We start from the raw sequence: 17,530 nt of genomic DNA, 5'->3' as shown, positions 1-17,530 counted from the left end.
TCAGAGCTAGGGGACTACGTTATCAGCCATGATTGCCTTTTCTCAGTGGGCATAAATGGAAAACCAGCATTTTACTTCCTGCCAGCATGGACAGAAGCAGTGATGTACAGATCTACTCTATTTACTGGAGGTGTAAAATCCAAAAATGTTACATAAGCGCCTTGGTTTTCATTCCTCTGCCACAGCCTTAACCCCTGGCTCTGACGTCCCAGCAGGGGGAGCAAACTGCTATGGAAGATCTGAAAAACATTAAATCTGCAGGCTGCCTTTGGGTTAATGGTCCAGACTGCTCATTTGAAATCTGGGCCTTTCTGGAAAGGTTCAGGCCCTCTGACTATCTCCCATGAACAGCATCTTTCAAGGGAAGCTCTTGCGTGATCAGTCCCTCTCCTCTGCCTGTTACAACTGTGCCAGAGCTGTGGTCCAAACTACAGCAGAAATCTGGAAAGACGCAAGTGGGTCATGAATAATGTAAGCTTGCTGAAAAACTCTGCAAGAAAGAACTGCACCTCAATACAGACTCTGCCATACTGCTGGCAGTCTCAAAGAAAATGGTAATAAACTATATTTAAACAACAACAAAGTACCGAGAGCCTTCAAAATCGGTTCCTTTAATTAAATGACTTGAAAATCAATCTTCCATTAATCACCCGACACGGGCCGTGTTTCAGCACACAGCGCCTGCGTCAGGGGTTAAATGTGTTATAACATGTAATGGATTCAATGTGCAGCAGCGGAACTTCCTCCCATGCACATTACCAGGTAATCACTCAGCGCATTAAGAACTGACCAAAGCATAAGGGGACCTTTATTCCGAACGCGCTGAGTGATTACCTGGTAATGTGCATGGGAGGAAGCTCCGCTGTGGCCCACTGAATCCATTACATGTTATAACACATTTGGCCCCTGATGCAGGCACCATGTGCTGAAACACGGCCCGTGTCGTTCATTAATGGAAGATTGATTTTCAAGTCATATAATTAAAGGAACTGTGTCCCGATTTGGAACGCTCTTGGTGTTTTTCTTTTTTTTTTTGGACTTTGTTCTGTACTTTGGACCCTTCTCTGGAAATTATGCAGTCGAGTTTCCCGCATGTGGGGAAATCGCAGGGGTCAGCAAAGCCTGGGTGCAATGGCTGTGCCTCACCCTGGGAGCGCCACCTTCTGGATCATGGACTAATCTCCCCTGCTGTTTTCTGGACAATAAAATACATCTAGGCACCAGCCAGCAGTGTCTCGTTAGGTTTGGACGGTAACTCACAAGCAGCAGGAGAGAATTGTGGAGGGGACAATGAAGAGGGCCCAAAATCTGCCAATACAGATGCTGGGCTGAGATCGGCTGCAGTTGGAAATGGCTTCACTTTTTGCTACAGTGGTCAGCAGATTTCACTAGGAGTAACAGCTGGACCACGCTTCGTGCCTCAAGATCAGGTTTTCAGGATTTGCCCACAAATTAAGCCTAGTGTTACTCAAGTCACAGCAGACTGTGTGCATGTGGTTCAAAGCAGCACTTCTCAACATTTACCGCTTACTGGTCATCCAGATTTCTACCACTCAGAGCACAACACAAGATTAAAAGGACACAGATTCTGGACCTGCCAAACCCCCTGAAGATGTTCTGATCAGATCCCATTAAACCCGTGGTGGCAGTGGCTCAGGACAGACACCTTCCGCTTTTAATGCTAGAGATGGAAGACCAAAGGCAAGGAAACCAAATCTCCAGGCTGATAAATACAAAAATAAATAATTTCACAGTTACAAATCTGGAAGACCCTCCTTCATTGTTCCACATTTTTGCTAACCCTTAAGCAGATGCATAAAATGTGGACTATGCAGGACTGAAGAGGCATTGCTTTCATTTTTAGGCATTCGACAACTAAATACAAGAGAAACCGGCCTCAGGACTTCTTTTCAAACACTCACCAAGGTGACAAGAGCAATAGACCTTCTGTACAATGGCCAACTCTGTTTTAATGAGCACAGCTTCCCACAAAGTAGGTGGCACTTATGCAAGCCCTCCTCTGTGTGCCATGGGAGCTTTCGACCAGTACTGGCAGCCTTGCACATCCCTCTATAAGCTGCCGGTGGTATCGAAGCGGGCTTTTCCCATCTGTACCCTTGCATGCCAATCCCTAACAAGGTTTCAGATGCACTTGCTTTTTCCAACTCCAAGCTCAAGGTGAGTTCCATATTCACGTACAGTTGGTAGGTCCCTGCCCAAGTGGGCTTACACTGATGCAATGGAGAGTAAAGCCATTTGCCCAAGGCCACAAGCAGCCTCACTAGGGTTCCCTGGTTCTCAGCCCACTAGGTCACTCCTCCATGCCAAGAGCGCTGGAAGACAAATATATTCAAAGGAGAAAATGCATTGTGTCAGGTCTCCCACTAACCCAACACGCTTTATGCCTCGAGACTCATTTCTCGCCAACAATTTTCTAATACTTTCTTTTAAATTTCTCCCTCTGACGACGTACCAGATCAGGTTCTCAGAGGTGTTGTGCACATAACCTCTGTTGAGAAAACACTAAAGGAAAGACATTGGGGAATATTTCTGTGCACACAGTAAGCTTCACCTCCCCCTTGTCCCAGGCAGTCCAGATGCTCCTCCTCGGTCCTTCACGCGCTTTGAGCAATCTGCAGCATCTGTACACTTTTAATTGTAAATTTCTGAAACAGCAACACCCCCCCCCCCTCACCCCCACGTATTCACAGGAGCCACCATGTTCAGAACCAGTGATCTCATACAGCATGGGATCCAGCTGGCTGATGGACTACATGTGACGTCCTCTGTATGACAGCGCGCTAAATACAAAGCTGTCCAAGTTTGTATGCACCAGGTAAGGGCAAGGGGCATTTTCTTTTAAAACAGGCTTGCTCCCCTCCCTACCCCTGTGATCCTCACTATTCTTTCAAGCAGGGATCACATTAGCAAAGAGACTTCAGGGTGAGAGCCAGAACCACTGCAAACAATGTGACTGGTACCCATCAAAAAAGAGGCGCCCTCCCCCCCCCCCGGTCTGGCCTTTCAAGCACATTCAGAGCAACATGTCAAACTTACGCTCTTCCTGCCCCCAAATTCTCACCCACTCCCATCATCCTGTACCCTATCTCTCCAAGCCAGATCTTCACTCCCTCACCTCCCACAGCTAGTGCCAAGCTGCTCTAGTTTCTTTCGAGTTTGAGCCAGCAGTAACCAAATTCCTTCAAAGTTCACATAGTATCTTGAGAAAAGGGGCATAGCCAGCCCTCTAATTTTGGGGTTGCAACCCCCCCCCCCCCCCAAGCAGCAAACATGCCTTTGCTGGTGGAAATGCCGAAGCCCCGCCAACCAAAGAAATACAGTTCCCGAGCTGTTCCCCTCCACTTCGCACTGCTTTTGTAATGTGAAAATCGGCAGTGTGCTTTTAGCTGCTGCCTCCAGGACTCCCCAAGCACCAGGAGTTCTTGCATGAACTGAGCAGGCATGAGGAGTCCTAGCGTCGTCGGTGGCAGGCTGCAGATTTCGGCATTAAAGCAGCAGCACAAGGAGGAGGGGAGCAGCTCAGGCACTGTATTGTTTCTTTGGATGGTGGGGATTCAGTATCACTGTCAGCCATTTAAAGGTGTGTTGCAATTCTGGAGGGGGACCAAGCCCAAAGTGTGTGTGTGTGTGGGGAAGGGGGGGGGGGGGGGGGGAGGCCTGGCCCGTGGTTACGCCACTGCTTGAGAACGACATGGGCACTTGAAGACTGTGTGGCTCAAATTCACCGATGCCCCAATGCTCAAAAGCATACACAGGTGCAAGAGGCTATTAGCGCTGTACTAGCACCTGAAACAACGAGCTTGTTGGCTCTGCACTTGAAGACTGTGTGGCTCAAATTCACCGATGCCCCAATGCTCAAAAGCATACACAGGTGCAAGAGGCTATTAGCGCTGTACTAGCACCTGAAACAACGAGCTTGTTGGCTCTGACCAATAACTGCATGCATTTAAGAAGCTGGAGGTCCTGTGGACCCCAGATCCCCCCCAAACACAAGGAGGCCTGGAGGTCTGGTGGACCCCCAGACCCCTCATCCCCCAAAAACCGTACCCCCCCCCCATCAAAATTACTCTGGTGGTCCAGTGGGACCCTCAACAGGCCTGATGTAACCCCCTTCCCCAAAGCCTAGCCCTGGTGGTGTAGTGGTGTGCTGGGGGTGCCCCCCCAACCCCTTCCCCTCATACCTTAAAGTTGGAGGAGGAAGAATTAGCACACACTCTCAATGAGGTGGCACCCGTGGAGGAGTGAGGGACTATGAGGGGAGGGGGTTAGGTTGGGTTGTTCCATCTAAGTTGAGCGCATGAGTGATTGCTCATACATTTTAAGAGTGTTGCTCACACAGAAGTGGGTTTTTTGAGTTATATACAGAAATGCTTTGCTAATACTGGTGCTCAAAAATTGTTTTTTTTTAAACGTGGTTCACATGAATAAAACTTTGCACACACCAGGCCACTCCTTAAAAGAAACACTGGACCTCACCCATTAGACCACCAGGGATAGCCTGCGGGAGGGGAGGGATCACAAAGGGCCTGTTAAGGGTCCCACTGGACTGCCAGGATATTTTTGGTGGGGAGGGGGCTATGTGCATGGGGGGGGGGGGGTGAAGGGACTGGGGGTCCACTGGACCTCCAGGCCCCCTTGTGTTTGGCAAAGGTGGGTCGGTGAGGGGTTTGAGGGGTCCATTGGACCTACATGCCCTTGTGTTTGGGCGGGATGAGGGGTCTGGCACATCTGCCTGTTAGGTTTGGCAGGTCCGGGAGAGAAGCCCAGACCTGTCAAACCTCTTCTGCGGGAGGATTGTGCCTTGAGGGCATGCCCAGGCACAATTCTTCCACAGAACTAGAAACAGCTGACACTGCGCCTACATTTTCATGTCATTAGCTCTGACCATTAAGGAGCTGTTTAGCAGCGCTGATCGGGAGGAAACAATGCCAGTGCTGCGGCAAACTGTGAAGAAAGGGCTGGAGTGAGTATATGGAGGGAAGGGAGTCAGGGAACTGCAGCTAGGTCACCACTGGCCCCTGGGCCATGCACTGAAAAATACCTTTGAGGCAGAGCCCAATCCCATCCTTGTAGCATTACTGGGAGCCTCCATTCTAGCTACTGACAGCACTGGGTCTCATTGGAAGATGCAAGGGGGGGGGGGGGGGGGGGGGGGGGGGAGAACCTGGGAAATGGGGTTTTTGGGTTTCCCTAGGAGATACTATCGTTTTGTGGTAAGCTTGTGAAAAGTTGCTTCCATCACCGCTCCATAGTAATAAACAATTTGATAAAAAAATGAACTACATAGCTCAACATTTTAGCAATTCAACTGTCCCCCGCCCTTAGTGCTTCCTGGCATAAAGCAGCATGCAATATATTTTGGCTGGCTGACCTCTATAGGGTCTCCCCACCCTCACCCCCACCTGTACAATACTGTGCAACACAACTGCATGTACTTATCCTAAAACGTCCATCAGCAGTGACCAGAGCATGGCGATCACATTCTCAATAAATGGCCCAAGTCCAGTAGTGAATATAAATGTGAAGTAATACTGAAAGACTTTCTGCTCCGCTGAAGCTCCTCATGCAACCTGTAAAGACGAGGGCAGTGACGGACTAAGTACAATTTATTGCCTGGCGTGGGGGCAGGAGGATTCCTCATGTTCAGGTCTATCCAAATTGGGTTTCAGGCTCCCAGCTTGATGTTTAACTCCATCTCTCTGACTTGCAGTTCTTGTCTATGCCATTTTCACTTTATATGTCACACTTTTTCCTTATAATAAACATGCAGTAGCTCCCCACACCCCACCTCCCCAACACACACAGTAAAACAGAAACTTATTTAAATTACTCTAAACTATCCTAACACTCATTTTCTGAATTAGGGTCAGGAGTTTGGCTCATTGCTTTTAAAAATAAGACTATTTTACACTCATGCCATCTTTGAAATGAAAATAAAATTTGCACGTCCAGAGAAGAGCACATCAAGTATCTCTGTATTCCACAACGAGTGCTTGAGGCCCACGATCAGTCAGTGCTGATACATTCCTAGTGGCAGGTGGGCACGGGCCAGACTCTGTACAGCAGCTGTGAACCGCTCCCTCCCCAAGCCCCTGATGTACAGGCTCTATCTGGTGCGGCAGCCTCCGAGCTCCAGGTCAGAAGGCTGAGAGGGGGGTAGAACAGTGTTCCATAGCTTTTGCAGTTATGCACATTACCCAGTCTGGCATCTTGCTTTCCCTCAAAATTGAAAAGTATAAAGTCTTTTCATTTGCACCGAGGTCTGTAAACAGGGGGACTACATTTCCTATTGCAAAAATCCATGCACGTATCCTGCATGCCACGTGATTCAGAAGTACGGGATGCACGGGCGAATTTCTGTGCCGCATGGCGCCAGGGCTTTGAATTACAGAGGCTCCTTTTGCAGCAACTAGTGTTCAGTTCACGGAAGGAAGATGCACAGGGGTACAAAGATCCCTTGCCCTTCGCCTCCTGGTAAAATGGATGTGTGAATCAAGCCCGGTGTCCAGGAAAAGACTGGTGCACCAAGAAGCTACTACCCCTGCAGGCGTCCTCTTGAACCAGAGTGGTCCTTGAACCTTGATCAGCTTTACTAGCTCTTGATTTCACACCAACACGGAGACTAAATGTCTCCTACTGGAAGCACAGTCACCGACACGCTGTACACGAGGAAAGCAATCTCATGCCTGAAACCTCACTGTTGCACATACATCGGACCGCAGTACGGAAGGCGACAAAGTTATCCCTAATACCTGGAATGATGCATTAGCTCTCCTTTGCTGTTGTCTCTATCATTGTGCAGAAATCAGAGATTTAATTCTCTGCTTATCAGCTGTGCACATGGGAAGGGTAAGGGAGTTTGGATACTGCTGTTCACATTTAATTAAAATGCCCATCTCCACCCTCACGCATACATGGCTCAGTCCCAATGCCAGGGAGCTTTAGTGAACCTCATTACCATTTTCTGAGGTAAAATTTCAGAACATTTCCTATCACGTCAAGTAATGACGACAACCGTGCCAGAAGCTAGTCAAAGCTATGAAAAAGTGGATTCATGACACGCTTCATCCAAAGTCCGATAATTAGTGGGGCAGGTGCCCTGTGGCTTTTGACTAGGGCTCCATCACAGCCAGCTCTGCCGCCCTACCACACAGACACAAATAGCAACGCTGCCAACCATTGCCCATAATATAACCCTGGACCTTTACCCATCTCTCGTCAGTTTCCTGATAATGTACCATACTTTAAACCTTTTGTGAAGCAGCTTCCTGGTCTGACTTCTGTACACACTGTAATTCAGTCAAATCCGCACCGCCCCCCCCCCCCCCCAAACCCAGTTGAATTATTTAAAGTTATTTTGGCAATCCCAACCAGTTATTCCGAGTGAAAATGGATTCTATGAAAATAATATCTGCTCCCACCACCAAAAAAAATGGTCTTGGCAGCATAGAGATTGTTCCTGCTGTCTCTCGACCCGCAGTGTAGATGGCACAGTGTCATGCTGATCAGTTCTAGGAGTATTTGCCCGCCCTTCGAGAAGGCTCATAAGGGACCCGGAGAATACTGGGCGTTTCCTCCATGACTCGCACTAGCAGGTTGTCAATATAGTCCTCCAGTTCCCGGATATGACTATCTTTCTTCTTTACCAGCTCCCGCTGCCTCACCAGCTCGTGCAGCACCTCCTCGTAGGTCAGGTTGCGGTACATAGCAGTGCTGTCCAAAGTGCTCGGGTCCTGCAGAAGAACAAGGAAAGGAAGTTAATTGGGGCTTCCAAAATCTCCCTAAGTAATTAATTGCAGGGTGCGATTATGTATATTAGACTAAAAAAAAAAAACGACTTATCCAAGAAGGAAGAACATGAGTTTGTTCTGCTTGAAAGACCATAGAGGACTCTGGATAATGTTTAAGCAGCTATCAGACATCCTTGAACTTTGATGGAGTCATGTTAGACAGCGCTTAATCATAACAATATAAACCAGGAGCGAAACTGTGGAAGGTATTTATCCAGGTAAAATGGCCTGGCTGAAAAATGTCCTCTTTCAATTATTATTATTATTAACATTTGTATAGTGCTACCAGACGCACGCAGCGCTGAACACCTGACAAAGAGAGACAGTCCCTGCTCGATAGAGCTTACAATCTAAAAATACAGACAAGACAATTAAGGGCGAGGAGAAGGAACAAGGATAGGGGAATTGAGTAGTGGTTAGGAGCCAGGAGCCAAAAGCAGTGGTGAAAAGGTGGGTTTTCAGCATAGATTTGAAAACAGGTAGAGATGGAGCTAGACGTACAGGCTCAGGAAGTCCATTCCAGGCATAAGGTGCTGCAAGGGAAAAGGAACGAAGCCTGGAATTAGCAGTGGAGGAGAAGGGGGGCGACGAGAGATTTGTCCAGCGAGCAGAGATTACTGGGAGGAATGTAGGGAGAGAGGAGAGGTAATGGGGGGGGGGCTGCAGAATGGATGCATTTAAAGGTCAGTAAGACAAGTTTGAACTGTATGCGGAAGCGGACAGGGAGCCAGTGAAGTGACTTGAGGAGTGGGCTAGTGTGGGTATAACGATTTTGGCGGAAAATAAGTCGTGCTACAGAATTTTGGACAGACTGGAGAGGAGAGAGATGGCTGAGTGGAAGACCAGTGAGAAGCAAATTGCAATAATCCAAATGAGAGGTGACCAGGGTTTGGATAAGGGTTCTGGTAGCGTATTCTGAGAGGAAGGGGTGAATTTTGCTACTGTTGTAGACAAAGAAGCGACAGGTTTTGGCCGTCTGCTGGATGTTAGCGGAAAAGGAGAGGGAGGAATCAAAGATGCAATGCAGCTAAAGCGTCTGCAGATTTCATAGGATTCGAGGGGGAGGGAGGGATGTCTTGGGTACAGGGTGGAAAACAGTGCGTGCTCTGAGGATTTCCAAAACTATTAGTGCTATTCTGCCCGCTCCTGCGATTGCTGCAACATGCACACACAAAATCATTCCCACGGAACCCACAAGGGAAGGGTCAACGCTGGATCTAGTGCTCACAAATGGAGGAAGCGTTTCCAATATCTGGGTGGGTGTCCATCTATGTAATAGTGATCATCACACGATATGGTTTAAAGGCAGAGTGCGGACGTACAAAACTCAAAGTACTGGTAAAATGGGGGAACACTTGAAGAAGGAACTGATGGCATGGGAAGGTGTAGGTGAAGTGGAAAATCAGTGGTCCAAGTTGAAAGCTACTACGAAACGAAAGTAAACAAAAACAAGAGAAACAGGAAGCCTATATGGTTCTCCAAACAAGTGGGTGAAAAAATAAGGGCAAAAGAGGCTTCGCTCAAGAAATACAGAAGAACACACCGAGAGGATCACGGAAAAGATTATTGGATTAAACTCATCGAAAGTGAAGAGGGAAACATAGCTAGTGAAAACACATACAGAATAAAAATGGCTACAGATATAATGAGAAGTGACAAGAAGGTAAAAAGCTGGGAATGGAATTGGTAAACTGAAAGATGCTGAAAATAGCTATGTGGAAAGTGATCAGAATAAAGCGAATGTGCTAAACAAATACTTCTCTTCAGTGGTCATGGAAGAAGATCCTGGCGTCCAAATGGCAGATGAAGTTCAACGCTGACAAGTGCAAAGTGATGCACGTGGGAAGGAGGAACCCGAATTACGTCTATGTCATGCAAGGTTCCGCTTTAGGAGTTACGGACCGAGAAAGGGATCTGGGAGTCATCGTGGATAGGACGTTGAAATCTTCCGCTCAATGTGCTGCGGCAGCTAAGAAGGCGAACAGAATGTTGAGTATTATTAGAAAAGGGATGGAAAACAAGCATGAGGATGTTATAATGCCGTTATATCGCTCCATGGTGCGACCGCACCTGGAGTATTGTGTTCAGTTCTGGTCGCCTCATCTCAAAAAAGATATTAAGGAATTGGAGAAGGTGCAGAGAAGGGCGACAAAAATGATAAAAGGGATGGGACGACTACCCTATGAGGAGAGGTTAAGACGGCTAGGACTCTTTAGCCTGGAGAAAAGGCGGCTGAGGGGTGATATGATAGAGGTTTACAAAATAATGAGTGGGGTAGAGCGGACAGATGTGAAGCATTTGTTTACACTTTCTAACAATAATAGAACCAGGGAACACAAGATGAAATTAGAATGTGGAACCTTTTCTTAACTCAGCGCGTAGTTAGACTCTGGAACTCATTGCCGGAGAAGGTAGTGACGGCAGCTGGCCTTGCTGAGTTTAAAGGGGGTCTGGACAGATTCCTGAAGGAAAAGTCCATTGATCGTTATTAAATTTTGGGCTTTTGCCAGGTTTTTGGGGCCTGGATTGGCTGCTGTCGGAGACGGAGTTGCTGGGCTTGATGGACCTTTGGTCTTTTCCCAGCGTGGCAGTGCTTATGTACTGGAGAAGGACCGCAGTCGGCTGCCAAAGAAATATCTGGAAATGGAGTGGATATTGCACCAAAAGAGTTTATAAACAGCTTGAAAATCTGAAGGTGGATAAAGCTATGGGGCCAGATGGGATACATCCCGGGATACTGAGGGAGCTCAGAGAAGTCTTGGCAGGACCTCTTAAAGATTTAATAGATCTTTAGAGACTGGAGAGGTTCCTCGGGATTGGAGACGAGCAAATGTGATCCCTCTTCACAAAAGCAGAGACAGGGAAGAAGTGGGAAACTACAGGCCAGTAAGTCTCATGTTGGTGGTAGGAAAAGTAATGGAGCTGCTGCTGAAACAAAGGATAGTTAACTTTCTAGATGCCAACGGGTTACAAGATCTGAGGCAACATGGCTTTACCAAAGGAAAATCCTGCCAAATGAATCTTATTGACGTCTTTGACTGGATGACCAAAGAACTGGATGACGGACATGCACTAGGTGTAATCTACTTAGATTTTAGCAAAGCCTTTGATATGGTCCCTCACAGAAGACTCGTGAATAAGCTGAGAGGGCTGAAGAAGTTAGGGCCCAAAGTGGTGAACTGGATAGGAAATTGGTTGACGGACAGGTGACAGAGGATGGTGGTAAATAGGAAAGGAAGTGGAGTCCCTCAGGGGTCGATGCTGGGGCTAATTCTGTTTAATATATTTGTGAGAGATATTGCTGAAGGGTTAGAAGGAAAAGTTTGCCTTTTTGCAGATGTAACATAGTAACATAGTAGATGACGGCAGAAAAAGACCTGCACGGTCCATCCAGTCTGCCCAAGAAGATAAATTCATATGTGCTACTTTTTTTATTTGTACTGTCCTCTTCAGTGCACAGACTGTATAAGTCTGGCCAGCCCTATCCCCGCCTCCCAACCACCAGCTCTGGCACAGACTGTATAAGTCTGCCCAGCACTATCCCCGCCACCCAACCACCAGCCCTGGCACAGACCGTATAAGTCTGCCCAGCACTATCCCTGCCTCCCACCACCGGCTCTGACACAGACCGTATAAGTCTGCCCAGCACTATCCCTGCCTCCCACCACCGGCTCTGACACAGACCGTATAAGTCTGCCCAGCACTATCCCTGTCTCCCACCACCGGCTCTGACACAGACCGTATAAGTCTGCCCAGCACTATCCCTGTCTCCCACCACCGGCTCTGACACAGACCGTATAAGTCTGCCCAGCACTAGTCCCGCCTCCCAACCACCAGCCCCAGCACAGACCGTATATGTCTGCCCACACTAGCCCCGCCTCCCAACCACCAGCTCTGCCACCAATTCTAGGCTAAACTTCTGAGGATCCATTCCTTCTGCACAGGATTCCTTTATGTTTATCCCACGCATGTTTGAATTCCGTTACCGTTTTCATCTCCACCACCTCCCGCGGGAGATCATTCCAAGCATCCACCACCCTCTCCGTGAAAAAATACTTCCTGACATTCTTCTTGAGTGTGCCCCCCTTCAATCTCATTTCATGCCCTCTCGTTCTACCGCCTTCCCATCTCCGGAAAAGGTTCGTTTGCGGATTAATACCTTTCAAATATTTGAACGTCTGTATCATATCACCCCTGTTCCTCCTTTCCTCCAGGGTATACATGTTCAGGTCCACAAGTCTCTCCTCATACGTCTTGTAACGCAAATCCCATACCATCCTCGTAGCTTTTCTTTGCACTGCTTCAATTCTTTTTACATCCTTAGCAAGATACGGCCTCCAAAACTGAACACAATACTCATATGAAGATAGCCAATACCCTGGAGGGAGTAGAAACCATGAGACGGGATCTCTAAACATTAATGTCAAAAAGTGCAGAGTGATGCACTTAGGGTGCAGAAACCCAAAAGACAGATACCAGATAGGAGGGGAGAGATTGGTAAGCTCAACTCAGGAGAGGGACGTTGGGGTGATGGTATTCGAGGATCTGAAGGTGAAGGTGGAGTGGAGGAGTGGCCTAGTGGTTACGGTGGTGGACTTTGGTCCTGGGGAACTGAGTTCGATTCCCACTTCAGGCACAGGCAGCTCCTTGTGACTCTGGGCCCCATGTAAGCCACACTGAACCTGCCATGAGTGGGAAAGTGCGGGGTACAAATGTAACAAAAAAAAAAAAAAAAGAAACAATGAGAAAAGGCAGTGGAAGTGGCCAGAAGGATGCTAGGCTGGATAGAGAGAGGTATAACCAGCAGAAGAAAGGAGGTGTTGATGCCCCTCTACAACCCAACCGTGCGGCCTAAGCCGGCCGCATCAAAAAGCAAAGGAAACTTTAAAAAGTGAAAAAAATCTAACATACTATCGGGAATTTTTTTTTTTTTAGACAATTGAAGTAAAATAAAGAAAATTTAGAACAAAAAAGCGAAAAAAACCTCGCAGATACTCTTTCCTGGGCCTGAGAGGAGTGGAAATAAAAACCTACCGCACCTGAACATAGAGAAAAGAAAACTGACAAGACGTGCTCACGCGACGGGCAGGAAATCAGTCCGCGCATGCGCACCAGAAGACTTTGGCAAAACTTTGTTTATATTTTGCCTGCAAAATGTTGATTCCTGGGCCGACGCGGACGTTGACCCACATCTGAGAACCAGCAGCCTGCTTGTCCTCGGAGAAGTATTTTTTCACGGAAAGGGTGGTGGATACTTGGAATGCCCTCCTGCGGAAGGTGGTAGAGATGAAAACGGTAACGTAATTCAAAAACGTATGGGATAAACACAAAGGAATCCTGTTCAGAAGGAATGGATCCAGAAGCTTAGCGGAGATTGGGTGGCAACACCGGTAATTGGGAAGCAAAGTCAGTGCTGGGCAGACTTCTACATCTGTGACCTTATCGTGGCTGAATAGATTTGGATGGCCTGGAGTTTAACTTTCCAGGGGCTTTCACGTTAACTTCAAAAATTTTAGAACAAGGGCAGCAGTGCTGGGCAGATTTCTACAGTCTGTGCCATGAAAATGGAATAGACAAATCAAGGTCAGGTATACATATAGTCTCACATACCACGTGTGATGAGTTTATCTTGTTGGGCTGACTGGATGGACCGTACAGGTCTTTATCTGTCATCATCTATTATGGAAGGCACTCCACATGTACTGATCTCAATGCACTGTGACTACATGCAAGTACCACCTCCAGAGCTCATGCTGCAGGCCCAGAACAGCGCCGGGAACAAGCTCGTGCACATTTCCGTGCCGTGAGACTTCTTCCCAGTTCAGTACAGCTTGAGGGTATGGCGAATGCACTTTAGTGAGAACCCTGATCAATGGCCGCTTCCTTTAATATCACCACTTTGACCATATGAGCTGGATTTGACGACTTGTCAGGCTGGAAGAGGCCAGAAGAAGAGATTTGACACCCTTGGCTTGAAGGGTTAAAAATGAGTAATACGTCCACTGAAGGAACTGGAAAATTAAACATGTAAGGGAATTCATCTTTCAATTCAGAAATGGATTGGACAATAGTCAACACAGAAGGAAGGCAAAATGCTAAACCTGCTTCTCTTTTTCTGTTCTGTAGTCTGGGATGAACAAAACTAAGTAAGCAGGAACTCTTGAAGAAACTCACAATGCATTCAGGCTCCCATGACAGATCAGACATTACACAAGCAGAAATAGACAAAGGCAAAGTGCAGAAGGACCCTCTTAGGTGAAAATTCACAGGGCAGCGGAACTTCTCCCACCTTTATTATTATTATTACATTTGTATCCCACATTATCCCACCTCTTTGCAGGCTCAATGTGGCTTACAATTCATCGTGGATACTGCAAATAGAAGAGTATACATTTGGTTTTACAGAAAGCTTTGGATACATGATGGTGAAATACATGACAGTGTTAGAGCAAAGACATTAAAAAGCATAAAGAACATTTCTGGGATGAACAATTACACGTGTTGATCTTTGTGGTAAAGTCTGTCGAAGAGATAAGTTTTCAGCAGTTTGCGGAAGTTGGTCATTTCATAGACCGTTTTCAGGTTGCGTGGCAGCGCGTTCCAGAACTGTGTGCTTGTATAGGAGAAAGTTGATGCATGCATTAATTTGTATTTCAAGCCTTTACACGTGGGAGGATGACGATTGAGGAATGTGCAAGAGGATTTTTTCGCGTTTCTGGGTGGTACTTCTACCCTCACAAACTCTGAAATTATCCTGATAAGGACAAATGGAGGGAATACAGAGCTTGTTACCTCTAGGACTGGGGGGTGGGGTTCAATGGATGGACACAAGGATACAGTCTGTCATCTCTAGGACTGGGGGGCTCAGAGAATGGACACAAGGATACAGAACCTGTCACCTCTAGGACAGCACAGGAGATGAATAAAGGGATACACAGTCTGTCAACTCCAAGACTGGAGGAATTCGGGGATGAGTAGAGGGTAACACAGTCTGTCATCTCTAGAACTGGGGGGGCTCAGTGGATGGACACAGAGCCTGTCACTTGTAGGACTGGAGCAATGAACGGACGCATAGAGGATCACACAGCCTTGTCACCTCTAGGACTGGAGGGCTCAGGAGATAGATAGAGGGATACACAGGAATGAGGGGATGCGTAGAGTACACACAGCTGGTTACAACTAGGACCGGAGGACTCGGAGGATCGGCCCAGAAATACCGAATCTGTCACCTCTAGGACTGGAAGAAAACGTCTGTTCTAAGAAAGCAAAGCGCACACAAGCACGATCCATGTAGGAGTGAAAACACACTACTGGCACTTTGTGGATGTGTTTGCCTGAGCTATGAATGCGAGAAAATAGGAATTCAACTTCTCAGCCTGTAAATGCACCAGCTGGGAAACAAATGTCAAAATCACAGATGAAGTAATTCATCCTTAATGAGACAATTTTTGTTCTTGTTTTGTTATTTCCATCTGAATCTTCTTATTGAGAGTGATGTATCAGGCACAATTAGTGAGCTGGCCAGATCCATAAAGGGAGAGATAAGAAGAAAGTTTGCTCAGCCTTTCCTTCTTCTCACTGGCAGCACTTGAGCAAGACATCATTAGAGACTGCAGGTGGCTAAAGTTTGCACTAGCCGGCCAATTAAAGGAATGTTTAATGAACAAAGGAGGCTGGCTAAAGCAGGGAAATCTGCTTCTCTCCTTCCTAGAGATACAGATAAAGAGCACAAGGCCAGTCCAATCTGCTCCATCTCCTGCAGGAATACTGAAGAACCCTCTGATTTCCTGCTTAAACAACTGCCCCCCTCCCCCCCCCCCCCAAAAAAAAAAAGATCCTTTGAACGTCTGAGTTCCTCTGGAAGTAATTTTGGCTACAGAAACATCTTTTCGGCTGGCTCACAGGTGGTGGTGGTGGTGTGCGCAGACCAGGGTTTGAGTCCCAGTATTGGTGACACTGGTGACATTGCAGAATCAGGGCCATTACATAACATGAACAAGCAACACAGTTGCACACACTCACTCTGGCTACACACATACTAGAGCAGAACTTTCTTATGCAATCCTTCCTGAGATTACATTCACGCACCTTTTTGACTACACGTGCAACTTGCTTTAGATTAGTGCCCTTCTGCTCAGTGTGCTGCTGCAGCTAAGAAAGCAAACAATGTTAGGTATTATTAGGAAAGGAATGGAAAACAAAAATGAGGATGTTATAATGCCTTTGTGCGACCGCACCTCGAATATTGCGTTTAATTCTGGCCGCCACATCTCAAAAAAGATATAGTGGAGTTAGAAAAGGTGCAGAGAAGGGCGTCAAAAATGATAAAAGGGGATGGGACGACTTCCCTATGAGGAAAGGCTAAAGCGGCTAGGGCTCTTCAGCTTGGAGAAAAGGCGGCTGAGAGGAGATATGATAGAGGTATATAAAATAATGAGTGGAGTTGAACGGGTAGATGTGAAGCGTCTGCTCACGCTTTCCAAAAATACTAGGGGTCATGCGATGAAGCTACAATGTAGTAAATTTAAAACGAATCGGAGAAAAATTTTCTTCACTCAACGTGTAATTAAACTCTGGAATTCATTGCCAGAGAATGTGGTAAAGGCAGTTAGCTTAGCGGAGTTTAAAAAAGGTTTGGGCGGCTTCCTAAAGGAAAAGTCCATAGACCGTTATTAAATGGACTTGGGGAAAATCCACTATTTCTGGGATAAGCAGTATAAAATGTTTTGTACATTTTTGGGATCTTGCTGGGTGTTTGTGACCTGGATTGGCCACTGTTGGAAACAGGATGCTGGGCTCGATGGACCTTTGGTATTTCCCAGTATGGCAATACTTATGTACTTATGCCCTTACTTTCTAACTCCAGTTACTCTATATGCTCCATCTTTGCTTACACCCTATGCTAGTAAAATGTTTTATTGTGTATTATGTTGACAAGTAACGTGCTATACCTTGTATCGTTATTTGAATATTTTCACTGCTGTAATTGTCTATTGCCTATTTTCGACTTATTCTTGCTGTACACCGGCTTGGGAGAGTTTCTTCAAAAAGCAGTAAATAAATCCTAATAAATAAATAAATAAATAAATACACATACACATGTACCTGACCCAACAAGATAAACATATGAGTTTATCTTGTTGGGCAGACTGGATGGACCGTGCAGGTCTTTTTCTGCCATCATCTACTATGTTACTATGTTATTTGAAGGGCGCTATCATGGCTCATATGTGGAAGGGCCATATAAATGAGGGAAGCCAGGGAGATGCAAGTGGTGGCTCATGGTACCCTCAGGCTTTGGGTAGGCTGAGATTGCCTGAGCTAGAAAGGTCAGAAATGAGCAGCACTGGAGCAGTCAAGCCTCTTAAAAATGACTCATCTTCTCTGGTTAAACTTTCATATACTCCAGATTATAAGTAAGACACAGAGCAGGCCTTTGGATTTATTTACTCATGTGTCCAAACCCATTACAGTGTTAAGTTTGTACTTGAGGCAAGAGGGAGAGTGAAGTAACTCACCAAGTTCACAAGAAGCATCACTGGGTCAAGGGGGATTTGAACCAAGGATTTTCTGGTCCTCAGCCCATTACTTACATAAGTATTGCCATACTGGGACAGACCAAAGGTCCATCCTGTTTCCAACAGTGGTCAATCCAGGTCACAGGTACCTGGCAAGATCCCAAAGAAAGTACAAAACATTTTATGCTGCTTATCCCAGAA

General features: G+C 46.7%; 1 protein-coding gene and 1 pseudogene across 1 annotated transcript in view; both read right to left on the bottom strand.

The window, feature by feature from the left end:
- Nucleotides 1–1,066: 1,066 nt before the first annotated feature.
- LOC115471460 lies at nt 1,067–1,194 on the bottom strand (annotated as a pseudogene).
- A 2,909-nt stretch (nt 1,195–4,103) lies between these two features.
- Nucleotides 4,104–17,530, bottom strand: part of RAB11FIP2 (RAB11 family interacting protein 2) — a 130,338-nt gene continuing 116,911 nt past the window's right edge. Inside the window, exon 5 of the mRNA XM_030202634.1 lies at nt 4,104–7,754. Coding sequence (XP_030058494.1) covers nt 7,533–7,754 — 222 coding nt within the window. The 3' untranslated portion in view covers nt 4,104–7,532. The remainder of the gene's footprint in view (nt 7,755–17,530) is intronic.

This window comes from Microcaecilia unicolor, chromosome 5 (assembly GCF_901765095.1).
Source record: "Microcaecilia unicolor chromosome 5, aMicUni1.1, whole genome shotgun sequence".
In the NCBI taxonomy this organism is placed as follows: Eukaryota; Metazoa; Chordata; class Amphibia; order Gymnophiona; family Siphonopidae; genus Microcaecilia; species Microcaecilia unicolor.
This window is presented reverse-complemented; position numbering and strand designations above follow the sequence as displayed.